Below are 27,852 nucleotides of genomic sequence, written 5' to 3'. Positions count from 1 at the left end.
GGGGGTTCTCTCCTGCTGAAAGCCTCCGAGGTTTTCTGAACTTAGCCTTCATATGAGCATCGGTTGTTGTGGCCAAATCGGCGTCGACCGCGTGCTTCCTCGAATCTCGCGGATTTGCAACGTCACCCTCCGAGCATTCATCAGCATTCTTGGCAAGGGGAAGAGGGCAGACCGATATTGCAGCACCATAATTGGCAGAGTGAATCGTTTCACGAGCGATCGCGCAGAGACGCCGCCAAGTCGCCACAATGCCACGAAAATTTACCTTCGAGCAGGTCGGAGCACACAACAACAGCCACCCCAACAACAAATACGCGGTCATCCACGGCGATGTTTACCGTATCGCGTCTATTCCATTTGGCAAATGTAAGACATGCACATCCATCCACAATCAAGTCCTCGTAGTATCATTGTGAGGCTTGAGCGCTCTTAGAAAAGTGACGCATAGACGTACGCGAGCTAAAACTTGAATATCTAGGCTTGATATCATCTGTCGCGGTTGAGGCAGCGCTGGTCAATGGCCTGGATGTATCTGCTCTTTTCGGTTCCGGACACAAAGATGGAAGCACCTTGAGACTCCTGAAGTCTACTCAAGGCTGCCACGTCGGTACCATTGTCCAAGCGCCGGCCGGTGCCCCGGGAGGCCAGCCTGCACAGCCTGCACAGCCTGGGCCACCTGGCCAACAAGGACGAAATGGGCAGCCAGACGCTGACGACGACGAGGGGGGAACTGCCGCCGAGAGACGCCGCCGCGAGGAAGCCCGCAACAGGAGACTCCGCAAGACGTACAACCCGCTCATGCAGGACCCGGACGACGCGGACGAGTACCCGGCAGACGCCGTCGCCATGGGCTACCTCCCGGACTTTGAAGGCCGCCGCTGGCGCGAGAGGCGCATGCGCCTGTCGCGGTACATCCAGTACAATGACATCCCCGCCATCGACGAGGAGGACATCGACCCCGGACTCGCTGCGGCGCTCGACCTGGACTTTGCCAAGGAGATCCGGTACCAGAGGAACCTCAAGGGTGGGGAGGCCAGGGGGTGCACCGGCTCGTTCCGGGCCGCGAGGCCGCCGCCGCCGCGCAGCCAGCTTCGCCCGAGGGACGGCGGCCGCACCCCCGGCGGCCCACCCCCGCGGGACCCGCCGGACTCGGATGCCGACGACGACGACGGTGATGACGATGCCCCGGGTGCCCCAGCCGCGGCGGCACGACAGGTCCAGGTAGAGGGGCGTGTGCGCCAGTGGTTCCCCTCTAATTCCAACCGCGCTGGGCTCGGACCGACTCATCTGCCAACTCCGCCGGTGACTCCGCTCAACCCTCTCGCGCAGCCAACTGTTCGGCCCCCTGTGCAGCCTCCGCCGCCTCCGCCGCAGCATCCTCAGCAGTTGACTCCCCCGGAAGAGGAAGAGATTGCCAAGCAGAGACGGGCAGACGAATCGGCCGCAGCAGACAAGGCGATCCTGAAGAAGGCAAAGGATCCGAAGACCGTAAAGGAAGTATCGGAAAAGTTTTGGTCCGTGAAACCGAAGACCAAAGCGAAACGAGCAAAGCCAGAAGAGAAATCTCAAGGGTCAGAAGAGCAACCAACACGAAGACAAGACGAGCAAGCACGGAAGCAGCGGCGGGAGCAGAGGAAGAAAGAGGAGGAGCAGAGGAAGGCACAGGAGGAGCAGAAGAAGAAAAAGGATGCGGCAGATGAAGCGAATCGGCAAAAAACGCGCAAGCAGCACAGAAGGAGAATGGACAAAAGAAGCGAATACAAGAACAGTCACTACAGCGACTGGATGAACTTGGGCCGGAAGCAGTACAGGATGCGACGAGACGCGCGGATGAGACGCAAAGGCAGCAAGAGGTCGAGAGGTTGCGAGACGAGACATCGCGAAGAACAAAAGAACAGGCAAAGCAAGCAGGTCGGGATATGAAAGAGAACCAGGCACGAGAGCAGCAAAAGGCGAGAAGTTCGCAAGCTGCAAGTAAGGAGGAATATAAGAAGGCAGAAGCAAGAGCGGTATATGCGGAGCAGCAAACGCGGATAAATAATTTCATAGTCGGAGGTTACACCCTGGGACAAGCAAAGGACGTCATTCGCGACCAGTACGGAGAGCTGGTGGAAGACCCGGACAAAAAAGCGCGGAACAAGAGCACAACCACCACTCCCAAGGGCCCCAAAGAGCCCACCACCAAGACGCCCCCGAAGAGGTCGGCGGACACGACAGAGGGAGACCAGGGTTCCAGCAAGAAGCTTCGCTCGGACGACAGCCAGAAGACCAAGAGGGACCAGACCAGCAGCGGCGGCAAGTACGGCGACGGCAACCGGCCCTACAAGAAGGGCGAGGAGCCGTGGAACAAGGGCAAGGGCCCGCAGAACAAGACAGGGCTCCTGATCAGCCGCTCAGACGACGAGGACAGTCCGGACGAGCTCGGACCACCAGTCGTGACGACCGGCGGCCCGGCCCAGCCTCCTGATCTGGACGTTCCTGATCTCCCTTCGGACCTCCCTCGCGCGCCCACTACCACAGGCACCGCCGACACGGGCCCCTTGGTCCCCGTCCCCGTCCCCGTCCCCACCACCTGGCCCCCTAATCTTATTCGTCCGCCCAACACCAACCCCCGGCCCCCTACCGTGATTCCTCCGCCCGGCGGCATCCCTACTACCACCACTAGCACCACTACCGGCGGCCCCCGACCGGGCGGGGCGCGCGGGGGCGTTGGCTTCCGGCCGGGCAGCTCGGCTCCGGACAGGATCAAGGACTTGTTTAGGAAGAGGGACAACGCTGACCCGTCAAATGGTCGGTCCACTAAGCGTTGACCTAGGCGTTAGTGGAGTTGACCTTGGTATCTCTGTTGTGAGTCCAACATGTTAGATGTGGAGGTTGGATGGCGTGTGCTAATTCTTCCTCAGAAGGGGTAGCTTTGGAAGCACGCTGAAACCATTACTGGGGAGGTTATGAGGTGGAGATGGGCGGCAACCGTGAGGCAGCCTATAAGAAAATAATTCTACCTCGGTGAGCTTGGTTTGGTTTGGAATAGACACGGTAGATAGATGGGATGAGCTAGAGAATCTCGCCGAGGACAGATCTGGGATGTGAATCTGCTGAGGTTTTGGCTGTGTTCTCGGTTTCGGACCGTTGCAGGCTGGAAGAGCCGAGGAAAGGAGTGGTGATTGAGGAGAGGTTCGTTTTGCGACGGTGGCTCCCCACCCATTACTCCCCAGCAGGAGACAAGTTCCCTTTGTCCTTGATAGTATTCATGCAAGTCTTGAAAGTTATATGGCAGCACTCGTCGTCGTGTGAAACAGAGGGTCCCATACTCGTGTTCAGTACTTAGATCAACAAGTGCCAAAGCGAGACCTTAGCCAAAGATACCAGTATATCACTCCAAAGGCGGCACCGCCCAGGTGGCCTGCATAACCAACGAGAGTCTTGTGCGCATCGCGAACACCCCCGTTGGCAACCGAGGCAGCGGTCAGTTCACGGCGCTGAGATAGCATGCCGTTGAGATCGATTGCGCAGCCTGTCATCATCGTGATGAAGAGGGGATAGCGAACGTCGCAGACGACTGGGACCCGGAAGCCCATCACGGGCTCAAGGAGAATCGCAGCGACCCCTGCGATGTTATCTCAAGGTCAACCAGTCTGGCCATCATCAGAAGGGCGTGCTCGGCGCGAATCACACGTAGCAGAGTCGCCACGCAACGACAGAAAACACGACCATAACGACGGGAGAAACAGACAACTCACTAAGCCCAGAAATAATGCCACTGGCTCCCATGTGCAAAGTCGGCCACCACGGAACCTCGTTCGCAAGACCCGCAACACTACAGCAGACGGCCGAGCCAAGCATCAGACCCGCAACGCTCCCGGGCCCCAGGCCGAGGTCAAAGCACCGTGAGGCCCACGTGTAGAACTCGCACATATTCACGATCAGATGCGCCGGTGCGATGTGGCTTACGCCGGACGTGAGCAGTGTCCACCACCGACCCTGGCGCAAACTGCGGCCCGATAGACCGAAATTCTTGACCATGTACACCAGGCTTCCCGGCGCGCGTACGTGCGAGGGGCGCAGGAAGACGGACCTTGTCCCCGTCATGCCGGCAGCGGCGGCCTCGTCCGCTGCATAGGCCCATGCTATGGAGATGGCGGCGTTGGCGCCGATGAAGCCCCAGATGAATAGTCTGCGGACAAGTTTTGGCGGCCGTCGTGGTGGCGGCCCGCCTGGCTCCTAGTCGGGTTTGGACTTTGAGGTGCCGCAGTTGGTCCAGGTTGCTCGCCCAGTCGAGGCAGCCCGCGTGAGCACATGATGCTGCCAGCTGGAGGCCCACAGTGTAGATGTTGGACCAGGGGAAAACGTCTTCGGGTCGAGGAGACGCGGTTGTTGCATCTTCATTGGAGAATACACGTGTGCTGGCGAGTGGGAGAGCCCCAGATGGGTTGATGGGAGTGCGGGACATTTGCCTTTATCTAAATTATTCAGACAGCCGTCCTGGGATTTGGAAACCTGTTCATAATGAGTGAAGGGGTTGCTTTTCCCAAGCCTCCTGACGCCACCCAGGGGCAGCCTGTGCCGTGTCTTGGGCCACCTCACCCACTCAAACTGCCTAAGCCGGAGGAATTCTTCTCTGTCTGCCTCGTTGAGGTTATTGTTTTCTTTTATGCTTAGAGGACCAAGTTCAGGTAACAACATCGGGCTGGACAGTCTTGGAAGCCAGTAGCTTCCATAGTTAGAACCACTTCATTCAGTTATGTAGGGGGCAAAAGCACGTCAATGTTTCTTATCGGTGTGTCAAGACCTTACTCCAGGAGAACAATCGAAGTGAGTAAACACTAGAATCTTGCCTGGAAAACGAAGACGATCATTGATCGTGGTCATCTTGTGGCAAAAAGGGCCAATACTGTATTGACGCTTTCAAGGTCAGATCCAGTGATCCAACAGATGCTGTCATTGTCGGCCCAAATGAGCCTCCACAAACGCCACAGCATATCAGCTTTCCCGCAAGGGGTGGCCTTGGGATCCCGAGCCCCGAACAAAAACGAAGCAGAATGCCGTCCCAGATGGTAGTCGCGAAATTGGTATCCAGAAAAACAATAACTTCTTTTCTTCGAATGCTTTCCCTCCCAGACCTCTCCCATGGTCGGCGCTTTGACGCACGGCGTTGGTGATCAAAGGCGGTGTCCGCTATTTCGGCCATCTTGGATGCTGATGGTATCCGCATGGAAGACCGAAGACAGAATTCAGCCCGAGCACGGGCTTTAAATTCACAATCACCGACCGTCGGTAATGTACACGGCATCGGGGGGCCCATAAAGCTCATGAAAAGCCGAGGGATGCCGATGTTCCGATATGTGTTGTGGCACTGGAGCGTAGGACTCGCGTTCCTTCTGTGCTCATGCCGTTCGCTAGGGCCTTCTAAGGCTCCTGGTCGAAAAGATATCCGTACAAGTCGCTTGAGAGAAAACTTTACATGATCCGAGGCATGAAAACTACTCCCGGTAGAGGCCATGGTGGTCTATGTATTCGATGACCGAGTCCGGCACAACATATCGGAGAGACAGATCCCTTTTCCGCATCAGCCGAACCTTGGTGCTAGAAACATCGTTCTGTGCAACAAGCACGTCAGTAATAGCACTTCAGAAGTGGGCAGTGGGCAAGACATACAGTGATCACTTGGGGGATGACATGGATGTTGTCCTGATAGTCCTTCAGGCCGGCCAAGGCCTCATCGATGTCGGTGCCGGTTCTCTCGATGATGAAGGCGCCGAATTTTCTCAGGATGTGATCCAAATCCGTGGGGGACCAGACACCTGGGGTGCTCATGGTCTGGATCAGGTCCGCTCCGGCGAGTAGGGCAATGCGCACGGGCCGCTTGTTGCCGTGGACATCCTCGCAGCCGCCAATGACCTGGTTGATTTCGTGGTCGAAGTGGTCGAGGACCTGGGCAGTGGGGAAGTAGTGGGATTGAATGGCCTCCCAAGGGTCGCAGGTCAGCCACTCGGAGGTCTTCTCTGCGGCGTAGGAGCACATTTGAATTCGGTGTTTGGCGGGCGCCAGGCCGGGCTTCTTGTAGGCGTCGGAGACTGGAGACAGGAAGCCACCGACAATTTCATACTTGGTGTTGAAGCGAGCGTAGTCGGAGGCCATCTCGAACATGCGCAGGTGGAGATAGGTTATGGGGCTGTGGAGATGGCGGCATTTGTCAGTAAAGTTGCTTGCTTTGCGTCATTGCGGACGGCAGTGACAGCAGGAGAGGGATAACGGACCTGAAGGAACCGCAAGCTACCAAAACCAGAGGTGTCTTGCCCTCATGCCTTTGCCTTCGCAGCAGTCGCTCCGAGGGAAATCGATAGGTGTCTGGCGACAATTGCGAGTCTGGGATGATGTTTGGCAGCGAGGTGGTTGCCTCTTGGGCGTCCTGGTCAAGATCGTGATCCATCCTGTCGATGGAAGGGTCGGCCAGCTGCTGTTGTTGGGAAGATTCGGCCGTCATGCTTGTGGTGAGGGTTTGGTGGTGGGAGTCGAAGAGGGACTTCGTACGAATGGTGAATGTTGGACGTCGGTTTGGTGTATGAGTAATGACTCTCGGTCGGTCGCAACGGTTGAATGGGAAGGAGGGGTCCCAAGGGCTGCTGGCTGCAAGGGCGAGTCTCGGGGATGTGGATGGGATTGCCTGTGACGGCGATTGCGACAGGGAAGGCAAGGTTATGTAGGCGGCGGGTGCGCGGGGGCCCTGGTTGCACTGCGATGCCGAAAGCCGCAGTCGAGACAGAAGCAAAGCAACAGCCGAGGTGTGTCTTGTTGGGAAGCTGGTTGCGACGAGACCAGATCAAATCAGATCCGATCAGATCTAGCTGATGTTGCCTGGAATGGAAATGCCCACTTCAGTCAGGGTGGCCGGGACGCCGATTGAGCCGTGGGCCGCAGCAAAAGAGTCAGCGTCGAGTCGTTACCCCTCTGTGGTCGGGCAACGGGGCTGCGGTAGCGCGATGACGAATCACAGCCTGTGATGGTGATGGCAGCTGTGTGGTTATCAACTGTCTTGAGAGAGGAAAGAGTGAGAGAAGTCCTTTCCAACTAATTATACAAAACGGTCTTCTCAAATGGTCAAAGATGGGAGGGAATAGCGACCAAGAAAGAAGGTGGGCTGTGCGTTGGATGGGTGCCAGCTTCCGCCGATGGTCGGTGCAAAAAGAAGAGAAACGGGATCTTCCACGGCACGCGATTTCAAAGCCGTTTCGGTCGGTCTACCACTACTCTGCCACCCTAAATTCCTGGCAACTTCCTGGGGCCCGTCTGCGCTCGACCTTGCCTGACCTGACCTGACCTGGGCCGGCGCCACTCCGAAGTTTTGAGTCTGGACCTCCTCTGGCGGGGGCCGACCGCACTTGGAAGGGGCCTGGGCAGTCCGTTTTGATCCCACTTTCCTTACCCACGTTTGTCGCTTCAGTCGGAGCGCAAGCAGCTGACCGAGACAGAGGAGAAGGGAAAGCAGACCCCACAATGCACAGCACATGGTTGTTTGCCTCCTACATGTTTCAACCGTTCCCTCCCAGGCTGGGGCCCACATCCTTCCCGCCTGCTCAGCTTCACTGCACCATCTAGCAGAAAGGTGCATTGCCTGTCAGCAAGTCGAAACTTGGGAAGAAAGGACAGAGCATTTGCCTGGCCGGCAACGTCAGACCCAGTCAATCGGATCTGACGTCGTTACAGTTCAGTACAGGTGCTCAGACCCGTCAAGCGACCGCAGTTTGTCTTGGGACGACGACGCCCAGCTGCCACTCCCACGCCGCCGAACACAAACGCTCGACCAGAAAGCTTAATAGCCGATTGCATTGCATTGCATTACGACATGTGCATTGCTAAGAGCTGGAGCAGGGTCTCCGGAACCGATTGGCGCTCCCGTGACCAGCATGGAGCTGTCATCCCTGACCTTTGAAGCTGTGACACCAAGGGTCCTAAGGCCCCCGAGGCCCCAGTCTTACAATCCATCGACCTGTGGACGTGGCCTTGGGAGGGAGCTGCAGCTTATCGCCACCAAAGGGAATTAGGAAACAATGGCCTCCGGTGCTGAATACCGTGGTACAATCAATAATACTCAGCCTCCTCAAAGACGACGTGACCACGAGGCAGTCTCACTGTGGTACTCGGAAAACCGGCCTTCAAGACAGACAAGCAATGCCACCTTCGCTCCACACTCCCGCTCTCGGCATGTACACATGGAACAGCCATTGCGGATCAAAGACATGGCGATCAACAACCCTGCTGCTTGGCTTAGCTCTTCTCGCCCGCAAGACCCACGCCCTCACCCTCAATGAGGGCCGCCGCTTCCGGTCTCTTGTCCTGCCTGTGCACCAGGAACCAAGTGAGGCCGATCGTGGCCACCGTCACTGTCAGCAGACCGACACTCGTACTGTAACTGACCCTATAGGACGGTCCGAACTTGGGTTGATAGACTTGTGGTCCCTAGCACGATATGCAGTCAGCTACAAATGCACCTGTCCGTGGCACGGCGAAAGGGGGATTTCACTCACCACGATGCCCATCAGCTGTGTTACACCCTACAAGGCAACCGTCGAGTCAGTCAGAATTTCCTCAGCATCAGGCTCCAGCCTTGTTCGCTCACTCACATTGGTAATACCAATGGCCAACCCTGCACTCGTCGTCCCACTCGTCGCTCTGATGCGTTCTGTTCGCGAGGGCACGGTGTCAGCAAGTCCATGCACCAAGGTCTAGGTCCTGGGGGAAGGACCGGGACGAGGTCCGTGTCACACGAAACTCACCTGGCCAGATGATCGGAAAGAAACTCTGGGTGGCGGCCGTGGCTATCACCACAAAGATATACTTTGCAGTTGCGTTGTTGATTGTGATGAGAAGGATGTAGAAGATGATCTGGGCGACCTCGAGCCCGATCCCGGCCACCCATGGGCTGAGACGCTTCGTGTGGGTGAGGTACCCCAGGGTGAGCAGTATGAGGAAGACGGCGGCATATGCTGGCTACGTGGCGCCAAGTCAGTATATGGAGGTGACACTAAGCCTGTGCGACCCGTCGTGCTTACCATGGTCATAAGCTGTGATATCGCTGTGTCTGAGATGCCTAGCTCGTAGATCACCGTGGGCAGTACAAAGGTAATTCCGAAGCCTCCTATCCCGTGTGCAATCCAGATTATCAGAAACGGGACAAACGTCGGGCTCTTGAACATTGCCTTGATCTGGTCGAGGTCAAATGTCTTGGATTCCATGGACGGTGCTCGGGAGGGCAGGTCCGCAACGATAGCCTCCTTCTCTGGCTCTGACAGGAAAGCAGCTGTCTCCGGGTCTTCGAATGTTACCGTCAGAAAGTCAAAGTCTTTGCCTCACAGCATTTGGGGCGCAGTTGCCAGACAACGAAGGGGAATTGGCAAAGAGGGATACAGCTAGTGTGAGCAAAAGTTATGAGCAACTCACAATCTGGCAGGAAGAAGAATGTGTAAAAGCCGCAGAATATCGCTGGCAGTCCTTCCAAGATGAAGACCTGATGCAACGTCAGTTCGTACGATCAGGTAAACAGAGCAAAGCGTGTGTGCAGATCATACCCATCTCCAGCCAGCAAGTCCACCAGCACCGTTCATGAAAGAAATCGCATAGGCTTAGTTATGTGTCAACTACATTCGCATCTCCCAGGGTGTTCTCGGGTAACTCACCTAGCAGCCCGCTGATTGTTCCCGAGAACATGCCACACGCATAGAAGAAAGCCTGGATGTATATCAGCACTCGTGTACATACTCCAAAAGCGGTGTATACGCACAATTCGAAATGACAGCCTCTGAGTTGGAAACCAGAAGCTAAGGTGATATCTAACTCATAAAATCAGCACTCCTACACATCTGGCAGCCCATCTATGTGGAATTTCATTCTCACAATACACCAGGATAGAACCCAGCCTCAGCAGCCCCAAGGAAGAACCGACACGCCATGATCCCCGCATAGTTGACCGTCGCACCCTGACACATACTGACGATGCCCCAGGTGACCATTATACGGGACATCCACAGCCGCGGCGTGAAGCGCTTGAGCGCCAGCGTCGCAAACGGCTCCAGCAGCATGTACGGGTAGTAGAAGATGCTGAGCACCCACGCCCACTGTTGCGACGTCAGGTTCCCCAGCTGCGCCTTGATGTCGTCGCCCTCCTCCAGGTTGATGATGGCCGTGTTGCTGATGTTGGACACGTGGATCCGCATGATCAGGTACACGAAGGAGTACCACAGGACCAGCCGGCGGTCGACCTTGCGGTGGGCCGATTTGAGGTCTGCTGCGTGGGTGGGGTGGTCATCTTGCTCGGGGTCCGTGGTGCTTGAGTTTGATGGCGAATGGGCGACGGGCGATGTGATGCCTTCTGAGAATATCTTTGATGGCATCCTGAAAGTTTCAATGTCGACGTCGTGCTCGCGGCGTTGTCGAACGGACTGTACCTGTGTGTTTAGGAGAGAGCTGGACAAGCACTCTTGTGTATGACGAGCGGAAATCTCACATATTCTGTCTTCCACCCTTGCATTTGCATTATCATATCTCTCCCGACTATGAGATCTGATGAATACCACTCATCCCACACAATGACGTGCTGTGGGGAGTTCAGTGTGGTTGCGATATCCGGGACTGTTTGCGGCAAGTTCTGCGACCTTCGACTATCAAGTCTGGTCCTACTACCACAGGAGTACCACGCTCTCAGCAGAGAGAACTAACTTTAATCTCAAGTTATAAATTCTCGAGGGACAATCTACTCTGCGTTTGTCTGGCGCATACACAGCCAATGCGAGTCACCTCCTGCAGCTTTTATGCCACTCAATTATCGAGCACCCACAGAGAGTATCAATACATGCATGCTGTGATCCAATCTGCCAATTTCTTCATGTGAGACTCCCGATGTCGCCGAACAGCCTGCCGATATTATTTCCGGCTGTCGCCATCGCTAAGCAAGAGGCAGAATACAACAGGTCAACATCAAGCTGCAGGAGCTCTGCTAATGGTATTCCCCATATGTTCTCCTCACCATCTTAGCTCAAATGGCGTGCTCATCAGGACTACCTCTCAACCAAAGGACCCTGAGCTCCTCAGCGAGAATCGGTGTGATTATCGAAGTTGGAGAAATATGTACATGCTTCTGCACTAACCTTTATTAGGGTTCGCATGTGTTCGACAGGTATACTTTCAATGTCGGGGTCGCTGAATGAGATATTGAGACGTCACAGCTAAAAGATTCACTCCCCTCCTAATTGTCGTCAGAACTCCGCCCACAATAACACTACGACTATTTCACACTCATAAACAACATCATCTCATCAGAATGCCCTCCGCATTGAGCCCTTCCGAAGCTTTGCCCTTACCCAAGTGGAAGCGGCCAGCCAAGACGTCGCATGACCTCCCTTGGGCCGATATAAAGGTCCTAAACCTCTCAACCTTTGACGAACCCGGCGGCAAGGAGAAGCTTGCCGAAGAGCTGCGAGATGCGGTGCGTACATGATATCATAACACATGTTTTTAACCGCATCACAAGCGACCAGCCAGCTGACAGACCACCAGGGCACAACACGGGCTTCTTCAGCGTGACGGGGACCGGCCTCACAGAAGAGGAGATCCAGCGGCAGTACGACATCGGGCAGGCCTTCTTCGCCCTCCCGCACGAGGAAAAGGCCCAGCCGAAGTACAAGTGCGACTTCGCGAGCGGTAATTATTTCGGCTACCGCGAGCTCCACGAGCGCACCGTCCGCGGCACCGAGGTCCGCGACAACGTCGAGTCCTACAACCACGCCAAGTTCACGCCCTCCAACGCCGCCGAGCCGCGGCACCCCTTCTTCGACGCCTACGCCCCGGAGGTCGAGGCCTTCAGCCGCAAGGCGCTGGGCGTCGCGGACCGCATCCTGCGCCTGTTCGCGCTCATCCTCGAGCTGCCCGAGGGCTTCTTCGCCGACGCGCACCGCTACGACGACCCGTCCGACGACCACCTGCGCTACATGTGCTACCACCCGCGGCCCGAGGCGGACGACGCGAAAGTGGACAACACGTGGGCGCGCGCGCACGACTTCGGGTCGCTGACGCTGCTGTGGAGCCAGGACGTCGCGGGCCTGCAGATCCGGACCGCGTCGGGGGAGTGGCGGTACGTGCCGCCCGTCGACGGCGGCATCGTTTGCAACGTCGGGGACACGCTCGACTTCTGGTCCGCGTCGTACCTGCGGTCCACGACGCACAGGGTCACGCGGCCGCCGCCCGACCAGGTCGGCGGGAAGAGGCTGGGGCTGTTCTACTTTGTGCGGCCGGGCAACGACGTCGACATCAAGCCGGCGCCGTCGCCGCTGCTCAAGAGGCTGGGGCTGGTCAGTGAGAATTCCGAGGATGCTGCGCCGGTCAAGGGCCTGGAGTATGTGCGGACGAGGGTCAAGGACTACCACAACAGCACTGACTATGGGGACCGCAAGGGCCAGACCTTCAAGGTGGGCAATCTGGAGATTGTTGATGAGGCGGTGTGATATTTCGAGGGAGCCATAAATGCAACTCACTTTTCAATCACGGTTCCAGATGAGCCTGGACATGTGAAATCAGGCTATGCTGTATTTTCCGTCTCATGGACGCTTGGGGCGTTCGGTTCAGGATACTGTGTGGTATCGCCACGTTTAGACCCTTTGTTCCTACTATCTCTTTGGCAACACTGTCAACTGAGCTATTTTTACTGAACCTCCATAATTCTACTTAGCAACCTTGGTCTCAACTGTTGGTGAAGTCTAGGGCTTGGAATGCCTCGGACTTTGCAAAGCATGAATGATGTTGCCATTAAGCCGTCGTGCAAGCGCCTCCGCCTGTCACATGTTGATAGGACAGTAGGGGACGACAAATGGATCTTGGGTCATTCATTCTAAGACTATGCTAGTACAAGACACAAACAGCCGACACCAGATTGGGCTCGTGTTAGTGGGTTGTGGCTGTAAAAGACCTCTGCCTCAGAATAGCTGGCTGTAGATACGCGTCTGCTTAGATAGATACCTAGGTACCTGCTTTCAGAAATCGACCGTAGAAGGCAACAAGACAAACCTGCCCCTATTGCCCACCGGGACATCAGCGGCACTGTTCTTCGCCTTGTTCAAGACAAGTCGAGTATTACCCAGGCACTGTACAAACTTCCTCGCGCCCCGCCCGCACTTTTTCCGTCGCTTATACAACGCAGAGACACCAGACGCGGTCACCGGTTGCTACCAGGCTGCGCGATGGAAGATACAATTAGTTGAACTCGCGGGCGACTGCCCTGGACCGCTAGGATCTGCGTGCGGGGCTGTGGTTGTTGGCAAGTACGACCCTCGCACTTGGAAGGCTACTTTAGTTATCCCCTCCGGGGCATATAGCCTCTTAGAACTTAGATAGAACAATATTAATATATAATTGCTTTCTATATAATTATTGTATATATAAGAAACTTATTAATACTAATTAATAGTTATAAATACTATAGATTAATAAGGTAGAAAAGGTAACCTTATAAGGATTTCCCTAACTTAAAAATTATATTTTCCTTATTAGCAAGCACTATATAGCAATAATTGCTTTTTTAGGCTTCTTTGTATTATTAAACTCCCTAAGCAAATATTATAAAGATTAAATAAATTAAGTAGCATTTCCTGTGATATTTATATATATATTTATTACTATTTAGAAAATATATATTTATTATATATAAAACTTTATTAAAAACGAACTTATTTTTAAATTTTCTTTAAAACTTAGTAAAACTTAATAAAGCTTCGTTTTATTAATAAATAAAGCTTATAATTATTATAATTGCTAAATAAATAAAGCTTATAATTATTATAATTGCTAAAGTTAATATAACGCTATATTATAAGTAAGTATAAGTTATGCATTATACTTTTAATTAATATAAAAGGATTTAATAATAAGAGAAAGCCTTAGCTTTTAAGGCTTAAAGAAATTAATAACTTTTTTCTTTTAATAATTATAACTTATTTATTATTAAATTATTATTATTAATTTATTTTTAAATAATATTTATTTTATTAATATTTCTTTATTTTATTAATTTTACTTTTTATAATATTTATTATAAAAACTTATAAGTATAATTAATAATATTAAAAAGCTATTAGTTTTTATTAAAGGGTATATAGTTAATAAAATGCTTGCTTAAACTTTAATTAACTTAGCTTATTATAAATATATTAACTTAAAATTATAATTTACAGCCCTTATATAAAAAGCATTAATAAAATACTTAGTTACTTATTTAATAAATACTTTAGCAAGCTATATATAATAAAACCTTTATAATAATAACCTTTTTATTACTTATTATAAGAATTATGCAATATAAATATAAGTAATATTTAAAGCATTATTAAATTTTTATTAATAATGCTTAAAAGTCTTTCTTTAAATATAAGGCATTTATATAAGATATAATAATTAATTTATAATATTATAATTAATTACCATAGCTTAAGTTAAGGAAAGATTAAAATAAATTAATAATAAGCTTTGCAATACTTTATTAGCCTTAAAATTAAGTATAAATAAATATTATATATAACTTTAAAAATAATAATTATAAGCATAGCCCTTATAAGTATTATAAATAGGCTTTAAATAATAATAATTATTAAGAAAATAATCCTTAAGATAACTTTTATTATTACTATTAACTTTAAGCATATAATTATAAAATTTAAATTTAATAATATAATTTATTAAAAATAAATATAGCTAATAAGGCTTATTATTATTAATAAAAAGATAGAAATAAAGCTTATATTAAAAATATATATTATACTTAGCATAATTTTAAGCTGCTTTAAAAATGTTTTTATTAAATAAAAAGTATAATTTATATAAAATTCTTTCCTTATAATATATTTTTAATAAATACTTAAATTTAGCAAAGTTAGCATAATTTATAAAAATTTTTAATAATTCTTATAAATATATTAAGGATTTATATAATTTGCTAAATAATAAAATAAAAATAGTTTTTAATATTTATTATTATGTTAAAATTTAACTAAGTTAATTTTATATAATTTTTCCTTAAATGCTTAAAGATTAAGCTAAGGCTTATTACCTTTATTTTATAAATTAAATTAATATATTTATAATAATATATCTTAAAATTAAGATGCATTTTAATATAAATCTTAATTATTAACATTATTATATAAATTAAATAATAATAATATTTATAAAGATAAAAGCATAAAACTTAAATAAAGATTTATATAAAGTTTTATATTTAATATTTAATAAGTTATAACTTTATTAATAGGCATTAAGCTAAGATTATATTAAAAAGAATAACTTAAGAATAATGGTAATTAAAGCTTATAAAGGAGTTTTTAAGTTAAAAATAGCTTTTTTTAAGTTAACTTAATTATATAAAGAATTATTTTTAAACTTAAAATTTATAATAAAAATATAGCTTAGCTATATAATTATAATTTATATTATAAATAAAGTTTTAAATTAATATTATATTAATTATAAATATAATAGCTAAAAGCTAAGGGAAGGATAATAATTATAATTTTAAGCATTTTAAGGAAATTAAAGGTTTAGTTAATTAAACTTAAGCTATTTAAGCTTTAAGTAGTTAAGATCTTATAATATTAATTATAAAGCTTAAAGTAATAATGCTTATAAAAAAAAGAAAGATAACCTTAAAAGAAAAGATATTATATTTATAAAAAAAAGAAATATTAATTAATTAAATATTTAGCTAATAAGTAATATTTAATAAAAAAAAGCTATTTAATATAATATAAATATAAAGGTTATAATAATAACTTTAATATTTTTTTAAGTAAGTTTAAAAGATATAAGATAAATAATAAAGATGAATTTTATAAATATAAAGATAAATAAGATTAAGATAATAATTATAATAATAATGCTTATATTATAAAGATAGGATTTAATAAGAAGATTTATTATATAAATATTAATTTCTTAGCTAATAAAGCATTTATGCATTAAATTATTGGAAATAATATTTTTTAAATAAAGATAATTATTATAATTAGCTAATTTATTTTAAAGAATAAATATAATTAAACTTATTTTTAAGGAATTTTATTAAATATAAGAGCATTATTAATATTTATAGCTAAATATAAGCAATTTCTTATATTATAATAAAAAAACTTAAAGTATTAAATTAATATAACCGTTATAGGAAAAGCTAAAGTTAAATTTAATAATAAAATAATTATTAATTTACTTAACATAATAAAAGTTTTTATCTTAATTAATTATATTAACTTTTATATTATTTAAGTATAAATCCCATTCCTACTTTATTTAATAAATATAAATAAGCTTTAAATATATTATAATAATATTATAAATAAAATGGTTTTTTTAATAATATAATTATTATATTAATACTTAAAAAATAAAGTTATTTATAATTTTTCCTAAATTAAATTATTAATGCTATATATTTCCTTTTAAAGATAGAAATAAGGAGACTTTATTATTGCTTTAAATACTTATTAATAAATTAATTATGTTAAATGCTTAAAAAAGCTAGTAATTTAAATGTTAATAAATAAGTAATGGCAAAGATTAAGAAGATATATTATTATTATTAAATAAATAAACTTGCGCTTAAGCGTTTTAAGTTTATATTATATAATAATTATAAATTTAATTATAAAATCTTAATTAATATAATATATTTAAGTAAATGCTTAATTCTTTATATTATAAACTAAGCTATAGCTTTTTAAAGAGTAAAATTTTTAAAATTTATATTTATAAAAATTATATAGTAAATATTATAAATGCTTTAAATTAATATATATTAGGAATTATTAAATATTATTAAATATAATGCGAAAATAAACTTTATATTTTTAGAATTTTATTTAAAGGTATAAATAATAGAAATTAAATATAAATAAATCCCCATAAAGATATATTAATTTATTAAGAAAGTTAAAAAATATTATTAAGCCCTTAAATAAGCATATAAAATCTTATATATTAAACTATATAATAATATAAATAATAATATTATTTTATAAATAGTTATAAAAGCTATTAATAATATTGCTAAATTAAATAAATTAATTCTTATGCTTTTAGTTTTTAATGCTTACTTATAAATATTATATAAGTTATTATTATTATTATTAATATAAAAGTAAGTAAAAGCTATTTTAAAGGCTATAAAGATATTATAAAAAACTATAATTAAATGGTAAGTATAAAATGCATTAAATATTAAGGTTAAACCTATTTTTAATATAAAATATTTACTATAATATAAAGTTTATATATAAAGAAAGAAAAAGGGATGAAAGGATTTATATAAGGTTATTACTATAAATAGCTATAATATAACCTTAAATATATTAAATAAAGCTATAATATTTAAGTTAATAGTTATTTAATTATATTATTAAAATAATAATAAGGAAATGCAACCTTTATAAGTAAAAAACCTAATTATAAAACCTTAAATATAACTTATTATATAATTATTATTATTAAAAATAAAAGATTATATTATTATATTATATATTTTAAAAAAAGAAAATAAAAATTATAATTTAATAATTAAATTAAGATAAAATAAAATTATTATAATATTAAGCTTATTATTTAAAGAGTTTAATAAAATGGAAATTAATAACCTTATTGCTAAAGGTATTTTTTAAATTAAGAATTAATTAGCAAAATAATATAATAAATATTATTTCTTTAAGTTTTATATAATATAAAAAGTAAAAGGTAAAATTATAAAACTTTATAAGAAATCTTAATTTATTATTTAAGGTTATAATAATAATAAAAAGGGATTAATTTTAATATAAAGCTTAATTATTTAAAGAATAAGTTAATAAATAATCTTTATATTTACCTTTTTATTAATTTAAGAAAAAGGCATAGTTTTTATACTTTAAGATATTACTTAAGCTTATCCTTAAGTAAAGTTAAAATTATATAAAATAATCCTTATAAAATTATTAAAGAAATTAAAGAATAAATACTTTTTAAGCATAATTATTTATATTATTTAATCTTTATATAGCATAGTAAAATTTAGCATTTATTAGTTTAATATATATTAAAGATATTATTAATAAAAGCTTAAAATAAATTGCTTTATATATAATTCTTGCTTAATAATTATAAAGCTTATATAATTCTTTAAAATAATAAGTATATAAATAAATAATATATTAATTTTATTTATATTAAAATTCTAAAATAAAAAGAAAATTAAGATAAAAGCTATGAAATTATAAGGAAAATTAAAATAAAAGCTAATGCTTAAAAACTTAATAAATTATAATAAGGCTTATATAATTATAAATATTATTAATTTAATTATTATTTAATAAAAGGGATAAGCTAATAAATTTACCTTTATTAATGCAATAATTAAAGATGCTTTTTAAAAATACCTTAAATAAAAAGCTTACAAAGTATATATAGCTTTAACTTATTAATTAAAAGCTTTATATAATCTTTTAATAATTATATAAGTATAAAACTTAAAAGCAGGAAATTATAAGAGCTTAAATATATAATTATTATAGTAAATAAATAATGCTATATAAAAAATTAAATATATACCCCTTAATTTTAAAATAGCAAAACTTTTTATATTTATAAATAAATTATTTATAAATAATTAAGATTTAATATTTTAACTTAGATATATTATTATTTTTATAAATAAGACTTATAAGAAAACTAAAAAATTTATAATAATAAGTAATATTCTTTATTAATTATTAATAAAGTATAAATATATTACTTAAAGTATATTAATAAGCAAAATTTATAATATAATAAATAAAGTAAATATTAAAATCTTTTTAATTATAATAATTAAGATAGCTATAAAATAACTTTTATTATTAAATATACCTTTAATTATTTATATAAACTTATATAATTTATATAAATACCTTATAAAGCTAAAAATAATAAAGGAAAAGCGCCTTATAATTAATATTATATTATTATAAAAATTATATAAGATAAGAAAGATTATTAAAATAAAGTAAATAAATAAAAAAGATAATTTTATTAATATAATAATAAAATTAATTTTAAATATTACATTATAAAAGCTTATTAATAATAATAAGCTTTATATATAAATAAATAAATTAATTAAAAGACTTAAAGTAGCCCCTTTTTATTAAAAAAGGAGTAACTTATTATTAATACCTTTTCCTTTTAACCTTATTACTGCTAGCTATAAAACCTTATACCTCTTAAATTTAAATTCTTAATATAAACTTTAACCTTTTATACTTTAATTAAAACCTTTTTAATATCTTATTATATATAAGAATAACCTTATAATTATTAATATTATTAATAATTATTATTTTAAAGTTAATCTTATTATTATTATTGCCTTTTATTATTATTTATTAATAATTATATTAAAATTAACTTTTATTAAATTTAATTATAACTTATTAACTTTTCTTATAATTAAAGAATAAATTAATAATTATTATATAATAATTATAAAGTTTTATATTATAAATATTTATTTTAATTATTAAATTCTTATAAAATCTTTTTTTTTTATAATAAAAAATATTAATAATAATTTATAAAAATTATTTAATACTTTTATTAATATGCCTTATAAGGATAATAATAATAAGCAAAATTATTTAATAAATATTATATTTATTACTTATATTAAAAATATACTTAATATAATTATTATTATAATTATTATTAATATAATTAATATTAAAGGTAGCCTTACCGCAACCCTTAATTAAAATTAAGATTTTCCTATAAATATTATAATTATAACCTTAATTAATAAGATAAATATTATAATTATAACCTTAATTAATAAAATAAACATTATAATTATATTTTTAATAAGCAATAAGATAAAAATTAAAATTATTATTAAGATTATAAAAAATGCTAAAATCGCCTTAAATAATAAAAATAAAGATAAGCTTATTAATCTTATTAATTCTTATAATAAGGTTATTATTAATAATGCTTATTTAATAAATATTAATAAGGAGGTTAATAATAATAACTCTTATTTACTTACTTATTTAATAAATATTAATAAAGAGGTTAATAATAATAACTTTTATTTACTTAATATTAATAGTAATTTAATTATTATTAATAATAAAGATAATTAAAATTAAATTAATAAGATCTTAATAAAGATTATAAAGATTGCCTTTAATTTTATTTTTATATTAAGCATTAAAAAAAATAAGCTATTTATTAAAATAAACTCTTAAGGAATTATTAAAATTAATAAGCTAAAGGTTATAGCTATAGCTTAAGTTAAATTACTTTTCTTAAATAACATTATTATAATAATTATTATTTAAATTATTAATAACTTTTAATATTAAAATAAATAAATATTTTTTAATAATATAGTTAAAAAGCTATATATTTATATTAAAAGCATTAAAACTCTTAATATAAGATTATATAATATCTTTAATAATAAGAATTATTAAGGTAATTATTATTTTAAATATTAAATTATTATAATTTTTATAATAAATAACTTAATAAGAATTTTAATCCTAAGTATTTTTTATATATATTAAATTAAAAAGATTTAATTATTAAAGAATTAAATTGCTATGTTAACTTAGCTTTAAAACTTTTTGCATTAAATTATTAATAAGTATATATAAGGCTTATATATAAAGAAATTTATTAAGAAATATATATTATTATTTAAATAATTTAAATAAAAAATAATTATTAAGGAAATTAAAAAAAATAATAAAAAATAAGAAAAGAAAATAATAAATAATTAAGCTACTTATAATGCTTAATTTTAAAAGGATAAAAAGTAGCTAAAAAAATTAATTTAAAATAATATTAAATGCATTTTAATAATAAGAATAAGGATAAAAATAATAATATTTATATTATAAAAATATATAATAAAAATAAATATAAATTAAAAGGTTTAGCATTAACTTTATAAGCATTAACTTTCCTTATAAAGAAGAAATTTAAAATTAAGGCTATTATATAAAAGTTAATAATTTTTATAAAGAAATAACTTTAAAAGCTAAGTATTAAAGATAATAAGTATAATATTTAAGAAATAATATAATAATAATGGTTATAAGTTTAAAAAGTAATATAATAATAAAGATTATAAGTTTAAAGAGTAATATAATAGCAAGGGTTGCTAAGATTTGCTTTAAAACTTATAAGTTATAATTTTAAGCCTTTTTAATAATGCTTTTTTATAATAAAAATTATATATATACTTAATATATAATAAATTATAATTTTTAAGGCTAATTATAATAAAAATTATTAATTATAATAAAAATTATATATATTTATTAAAAAAAAAGAAAAATTGCAAGTATTAGTAAGTATAACCCTTATACTTAAAAGGCTACTTTAATTATCCCTTTTAAAGCATGTAGCCTCTTAAAACTTAAATAGAATAACACTAATACATAATTGCTTCCCATATGATTATCGTACGTACGAGAGACCTACCAATAGTGGTGGATGAGCGGCGGTCCGAAGGTGGACTTGAGTGATCACCAAATTCATGCCGGTGGGCTTCCATCTCCGTGATGTTTGACCGGCCCGAGAGGTAGGGAGAGGTCGGGATGGCATGGAAAAAAATGTCAGAAGCTTACAGGCAAAGGAATATGCTCCATGTCCATTTCTCGTCATGTTGAGCTGGTTTCGATCTGCCATAGGAAGGATTCCTGGCCGGAAAGCATCGGAGGGTGCGTAGTATCGAACATGGAATACCCAAGCTTGACAATTGACGTGTACTTCCTATGAAAAATATGAAAACCGATAGACTACCGTGAAGGTGTCATCACCAGTCTGCGTTGTGCGAGCAACGACAGCCTGAGGCGCGTAAGTGGACGGCCTCATGACGGGCCTGATTTATTTACCGTGAATTTTGGGATCAATGGCATCGAAAATAATTCAGAGAAGTGATGTTCGTCTCCCATTGGATTGAATCATTGTTGCTGGAGAGGTTGCTCATAGAATCGTGCCCGTCCATGTGCTCAGACAACAATGTCGCCGTCCGAGGTGGAGCTGGCCAGCCCTACATTTTTAGCTCCCTGCCGATCGACCCATGGCCTGGGGAAAGCAGGGATCAAAGCTTCATAGCGATTCCGCCCTACTCAGGTACTTTTACTAGGAGTAACACCCCCAAAGAGAAGACCATAACCGCGGATTGAAAAGGGTCAGCATCAACACCAAGATTAATAGGTCAACGACGTCAGCAACAAGATATCCCAATTTCAAGGAATCATCAGGGCCTGGTTTCAAACAACAAAATGGGCTGGTCGTGCCTTGCAGGAGACCATCAGATCTGGCTTAGCGGTGGTTGGGGTCGGCTCCCACAGGAGAGGACAGGACCCACCCCCAGCCCGCCGATTTATTGACATGGCATATTTGGTGGCGGGGCAACAAGCCTAGGAGCACCTCAGCGCCAGCAGCAACCAGCAACCACCTAGCAGCCAAGCTCCGGGCCTAGCTGCTGCACCGGTCGGGTACCTGTCTGTCTGGCCACCACAAAACCAAATTGTCGTCGTCCTGTATTGCTGGTAATTCTTCTCCTCTTCCATATTCGAACTATCCATTCTGACCCTCTGCCTTGCATTCCACAGCTCATATCCTCCCGACCGTGCTGTGTTGTGTGCTGTATCCTCTATCGAGACTTACGCACGCTCGTCATCGGCTCCACCCTCGCATGCGACGAGTCCCTCGTTCGAACAAACAACTGCGCTCCTAGACAGCATCGTCTGCCGCCAGCTCTGACCCAGCATTCCAGTGCACTGAGTGCTCGCCGCCCAGAGAACGGAAGAGAGATCTACTTGTCTCGGAGGGCATCGAACAGCTACCATCCCCGCTTCCATTCCAGAGCTCGTTCTAGCCCCTCACCACCACCACCACCACCCAATTAGCCCAAGGGGTCTCGGAAGAAGAGAAGAAAAACCGCCAAGATGGTCAAGGAAAACGACACAATCGCAATCATCATCATCGTCCTCTTCTTCGTCCTCGCCCTCATCTCCTTCGGCATCTACAGGCTCGTCTCCATCGCCCGCCGCTCAATGTCCGTCACCTCGGGGTCGACCAGCAGCAGCAGCGAGATAATAAACGACTGATCGCGGGGGAATCCCGCGGCGGGTGGGCTCTTCCTAGCCCCCCTACTGTGGCAGAAGAGCGGGCAGGGGGGTTCCTCCCCCTCCCCCTCCCCCCAGGCCTGTCCCCGGTGCTCTGCACCTGCGGCGCCGCTGCTGCTGCCTTGGTCGAGGCGCGGCGGGCAGGGCGGGACAATGGACCGGGGCGAGTTGTTTCTGAGGAAAAAAGCATGCGTACAAACCCGGGATTCTCTGAGACATCGGGGGGGGGGGGCGCTGTTAATCTCGGAACAACCACCAGCACCGCACACATTTTGGATACCCTAGCACTCTCAGCGATCGGTGCAAGAAGAAATTGGTGATATAACAGCCAAATAATGACGATGTACTACGGGAGGAAAAGGAAACCCATGTAACGACGAAAACGTGTTTACGGCATCTGCATATGAATTAGGAAAGCCAGGGAAAGGGATGAAATCTATGGGAAGCGCCGCGATGGATTCGTTGATCTCATCGCCATGTCTGGTAATTATTTTCTTATTTTGGGCGCATTGGGGGCAGACCACAATTGGGCACTGGGAGGGGGCAATGCAGTGCCTGTTGGGAAGGCAGAGGGCATTGAGGACCCGAACCATCTTGTATCTCTTTAGACACACAAAGATAGACCAGGGGAGGTGGACGGAAAAATCCCCAACCTCGAAATCCAAGTTCAATTTTAATAATTCATTGCACAACGGGCGAAGAGGCTTGCATGCCACTGGACGCGAAGTTCTCGTGATCGTGGTAATTATCTTCATATTCATTCCATCCTGAGTTCGTGTCAGGGGATGCTGATGCAAAGTTCGCTATAATATGGGCCTTGCTCCTGGCCACGCAGACATCAATCCCAAAATGTGACATATAGAAAAAACATGTTGTACTGTATACACGCCGTCCAGGACGGGCTCCTTTTTTCGCGCAACCCGGCTAAACACCTTCGACATCACGAGTGTGGTATAATGTGGTTTTGAACATTTCTAATGTCTCGTACAGAATGAAGCGAAAGTCAAGAAAGGTATCAAGGTATCAAAGAAGTCGGGTAGCATTGAGCCAAGTAAGTTAAGAGGCGGGGAAAAAGAAGTAATTTATGTGGATGGGCGGGTAGGCACGTAGATAGGTTAGGCCTAATATCGTGGTCCAGGCGTTCCTCGCTGGCTTTCCAGATCTTGCATCCAACCGCTGCCGTTTGTGGGCTGCCTGTTGTGTTGCGGTGGTCCGTTGCTATAGGCCGGCTGTCTGCTTGGCTGGCTGTTCATGGACCGTTGGCTGTGAGCAGTGCCGGGCCGGTACTGGTATTCGTCCGAGGGTGGCCGTTGGTAGTCGCGGGCGTCTGCGGGAGCAGATGGGTTGAAATACCCGCTTGCTGCGTCCGACTGGGCAGGTGTATTAGAGCGGAACTCCCCCGTTCCCTGTCTCCGGATGCCTGGCTGCACCGGAGCCGTCATGTTCCTCTGTGGCTGTGGAATCGGGGGTCCACGGTTAGGCACGGGACCGGTCGCACTCCTGGCAGGGTAAGCTCCAGGTAATCCTGGGCCAGGGTAGCCTCCTTGCCCGTACCCAGGACCCATCATCCGTGGCGGGATTGCTGAAGGGGCTGGACTTGATCGACCACTGTAGTCGTTGAAAGACGAGTTGGAGGGCATTTGCCTCAACGGAGCTGGACTAGCTCGCCCAGAGTTGTAGTCGTCGAATGTTCCGCGTGGGGCTGGTGTCATGTTTGATCTTGGCGGCATGCCGTAGGAACCTATTGAAGTAGATGTGGGTGACCGAATTGGCTGCGGCATGGGAGGGTAATTGCTCTCTGGCGAGTATGATGACGGTGTCTGCATGTACGAACCACCAAAGTTTGACTGGTTGGTCTGCACCCTGGAGAGAGGCGGAGGACCACCAACGGGAGACCTCAAAGCCGGAGATGCACGTCCCATCTCTGCACCCGCCGCGAGCAGAGGCGCTCGGCTTGATACAGTCGTTGTCGTGCCCGTCCTACTGGGGACGGGTCGAATCTGATTGAGTTCGAAGGCAGGCAAGGCAGGCTGTCCGCCGCTTGGTGTTCCTGGTCGGGAAGTGTACAAGGGCAGCGTGGCCATAGTGTCGTTCCTGCTGATCATTGGCATTCCCGGAAGCTTGTCATCGTCGCTGCCCTTTGGCATTAGGTTGGGCAGAGTGGCCTTGCGCTCCTCAGGTGGCAGCTCGCCTGCCTTCTTGGCGGCCTTGAGCTCGGCCTTCTTCCGTGCCCGCTCCTGGTCCTCAATGGCTGCATTAACCTTCTTTGAGACGATCTTCATCAACCTCTTGTTAATCTTCCGGTCACAGTACCCCGAGAGGCCGCCATCGTCCCGTGGAATCCAACCCCAGAGGAAGAAGACGAAGAACAATGCCGCGAGAATGAGCGACAGCATGGAGAAAGCCCAGATTACCAGGGTGAAAAGCATGCCGGAGAGAATCAAAGCTTGCTGGTAGTCCTGCTCGGCGAGCGTCTTAATCTTGTCGAAGAAGTTCTCTAAGCTGTGTTCGAAGTTGTCCCCTTCAATCGCAAGCTTGGCAGTATACACCGAGTAAAGGGTGAGGGCATTAACGGCTTGGCGTGGGCCAGAGCAGAAAATAACACGAATCCAGGCTGAAATTGTGTTAGTGACTTCCACATGCTGGTAGTAAGGGTCCTGGTACAAACATTGGAAACTGAAGTAGGTGAAGAGGGCGATGTACTCGGCCCCCTTCTTACTCTTTGTCAGCTCTGCAAAGACGAGGAATCTCCGCCATCCTTTGCCCTTCCCCATCTTGACGCTTTCCAGACGGACAGCCAAGTTGTCCAGGTACGACTCAGCAACGGCACCCCGCCTCATGATGCGTTGAGCTCGGATGTGCTCGTACCCGACATTGATGAAAGAGAGAATGATACATATGGAAAATATCCATTTCGTCACGTCGAAGGAGACGGCCGGCTGGATTTCGGAGGACCATTTGTTGAAGGCGAGTAGGTTGACGGCCGTGAAGGTGTCGACTGCGTAGACGACTGTCGACAAGATGAGCGAGAAGTACAGATAGCCGTATGCGAAGTACGTGAAGGCATTGCCTGATTTGAAGTCGTTGAGTTGCTACAGTAAGAGGAATTGTCAGTCACAACGAACAGTTCCCGTACATGGCATAGCGCCGAGCCAGTACTCACGATGTAGTCCCACTTCTGCTCAGGCCGGACCTCAACGTTTGGTCTGCGATGGCTCATGCAACCCATGCTGTCTTTGGTTTGTGACCCCGTCACGAACGTTCAATGGATCCTGCCCTAGAAGAAAAAGCGAACCGTCGACCCCGTCGGAAAGAATTGAAGGAAACGGAGAGTCGTAGAGTGGTCCCAGCGCCGCTGCGTCCCCTGGTGGAAATGATCGGACCGAAACTCAAAGAAAACTCGTCGTTGCCGTCATGGACCAAAGTCGTGCCCTCGCCTGCGAAGTTGTCGACAATGGAATGGTGGTGAAAGAATGAATACTCGGCGTCCTCGTGTGTATTGGACGCTCGGGAGACATTCGGCTGCCGGTAGGGCAGAAGAGAAAGGTTGCAGGAGTGGAGTTGGTTCGGTCCCTTGGAAGGGGTGACAGGAGGCAGTCCAGTCCAAGTGCCGGCTCGGGAGACCAGACGAATGTGCGACACGACAGCGGAAGTGATTGATGCTATGGAGGGCCTCTCATACTGACACTGCCAAGGCTGCTATTCTGGGGCTGATCGACGTAATCCAAGTTCGGCAATCCCAAGGAGTCAGTCGCCGGCGTCGTCACCCGTTTGGGCCAGCCGTGTGGGAGAGAGCGGAAGGGATGGAGACGATGAGAGCGAGCGCATGGATGAAGGCACCAAGGAACCAGCCCGGTGATGGGTGGCAGGTGGTGAGAAGCCGGGAGTATGGGTAGTTCGGCAAGAAAGAGAGGGAGAGAGTCTCTCGGGATGGCGGTTGGATGCGCGTCCCGGTGTGTTGGGTTTTGGGTTTATCGGGTGGTGACAGACTGCCACAGGTTTGATCGTCTTCGCTTTGCCCGGTAGTGGACAAGGCTGGGTATCAGATTCGGAGCAGTTGTAAGTGGAAATGGGGCATTTAGTGGACAATGCGTATTGCGATGATCGATAATGTTACTCGCGCAAGAAATGAGCGACGATTTGTTGATATTGTGTGCTGAATGAGTGTGGGCGACCAGGAGGTCTAATGGACGGTCGACCGGCCGCTGGAGGAGGCCGCCTCTTTCATCCCAAGTGCTGGTGATTTGGTTTGTGGCAGAGAGCGGGGAGGGGACGAAGAAGGGGAGGGAGGCACAACGTCAATGGGCGACAGCAAGGTTGAATGGGCACTGCCCGGCATGAAGACGCCGTCGGCGGGAGCGTGTTTGAGGGAAAGTTCAGAGAGCCTGAGTCGCCAGGGCTAAGCAGGGGTTCCCCCAGTCCCGCATGTTGTAGACTGACATACAGAAGGTCCCTCTTGGAGCTTGATCTGTTACTGTTCCATGCATTCCCGGGTGGCGGTGCTATCAGAGGGGCAGCAATGTTGAGGGCCACTCTACCTAGGTAGGTATCTGCAGTACACCCGCACACCTCTGGGCTGAGGACATGGCCCGCTGGTGGCACCATCCCGCAGGTGGCCAATGCCTGTCAGATGGCCCCTGTCTGACGCAGGAACCCTCTGTTCGAGGATGCGCTATCC

At 43.2% G+C, this 27,852-nt stretch overlaps 7 protein-coding genes across 7 annotated transcripts; 3 read left to right on the top strand and 4 right to left on the bottom strand.

Annotated features, from left to right (window-relative positions):
* Positions 1-248: 248 nt before the first annotated feature.
* Positions 249-2,810, top strand: INS49_009620 (uncharacterized protein; the record flags this gene model as incomplete). Its single annotated transcript, XM_043170348.1, has 3 exons — positions 249-366; positions 479-1,861; positions 2,050-2,810. 3 exons carry the CDS (start codon positions 249-251, stop codon positions 2,808-2,810), a joined length of 2,262 nt encoding a protein of 753 aa, XP_043024913.1.
* Positions 2,811-3,329: 519 nt separating this feature from the next.
* Positions 3,330-4,450, bottom strand: INS49_009619 (uncharacterized protein; the record flags this gene model as incomplete). The annotated part of the gene is made up of 3 exons (XM_043170347.1): positions 3,330-3,607; positions 3,741-4,221; positions 4,322-4,450. 3 exons carry the CDS (start codon positions 4,448-4,450, stop codon positions 3,330-3,332), a joined length of 888 nt encoding a protein of 295 aa, XP_043024912.1.
* A 1,030-nt stretch (positions 4,451-5,480) lies between these two features.
* INS49_009618 (uncharacterized protein) lies at positions 5,481-6,484 on the bottom strand (the record flags this gene model as incomplete). Its single annotated transcript, XM_043170346.1, has 3 exons — positions 5,481-5,597; positions 5,656-6,172; positions 6,258-6,484. The coding sequence occupies 3 exons, from the start codon at positions 6,482-6,484 to the stop codon at positions 5,481-5,483; spliced, it is 861 nt and encodes a 286-aa protein (XP_043024911.1).
* A 1,781-nt stretch (positions 6,485-8,265) lies between these two features.
* On the bottom strand, positions 8,266-10,388 carry INS49_009617 (uncharacterized protein; the record flags this gene model as incomplete). The annotated part of the gene is made up of 10 exons (XM_043170345.1): positions 8,266-8,338; positions 8,416-8,477; positions 8,526-8,552; positions 8,622-8,680; positions 8,775-8,988; positions 9,051-9,310; positions 9,439-9,505; positions 9,567-9,619; positions 9,675-9,685; positions 9,892-10,388. 10 exons carry the CDS (start codon positions 10,386-10,388, stop codon positions 8,266-8,268), a joined length of 1,323 nt encoding a protein of 440 aa, XP_043024910.1.
* A 926-nt stretch (positions 10,389-11,314) lies between these two features.
* On the top strand, positions 11,315-12,494 carry INS49_009616 (uncharacterized protein; the record flags this gene model as incomplete). The annotated part of the gene is made up of 2 exons (XM_043170344.1): positions 11,315-11,479; positions 11,532-12,494. The coding sequence occupies 2 exons, from the start codon at positions 11,315-11,317 to the stop codon at positions 12,492-12,494; spliced, it is 1,128 nt and encodes a 375-aa protein (XP_043024909.1).
* Positions 12,495-22,059: 9,565 nt separating this feature from the next.
* On the top strand, positions 22,060-23,156 carry INS49_009615 (uncharacterized protein; the record flags this gene model as incomplete). Its single annotated transcript, XM_043170343.1, has 2 exons — positions 22,060-22,074; positions 22,956-23,156. 2 exons carry the CDS (start codon positions 22,060-22,062, stop codon positions 23,154-23,156), a joined length of 216 nt encoding a protein of 71 aa, XP_043024908.1.
* A 1,677-nt stretch (positions 23,157-24,833) lies between these two features.
* On the bottom strand, positions 24,834-26,403 carry INS49_009614 (uncharacterized protein; the record flags this gene model as incomplete). The annotated part of the gene is made up of 3 exons (XM_043170342.1): positions 24,834-24,946; positions 25,009-26,266; positions 26,338-26,403. The coding sequence occupies 3 exons, from the start codon at positions 26,401-26,403 to the stop codon at positions 24,834-24,836; spliced, it is 1,437 nt and encodes a 478-aa protein (XP_043024907.1).
* Positions 26,404-27,852: the final 1,449 nt, after the last annotated feature.

The sequence above is a fragment of the Diaporthe citri genome (genome assembly GCF_014595645.1).
Source record: "Diaporthe citri strain NFHF-8-4 chromosome Unknown scaffold_4, whole genome shotgun sequence".
Lineage (NCBI taxonomy): Eukaryota > Fungi > Ascomycota > Sordariomycetes > Diaporthales > Diaporthaceae > Diaporthe > Diaporthe citri.
This window is presented reverse-complemented; position numbering and strand designations above follow the sequence as displayed.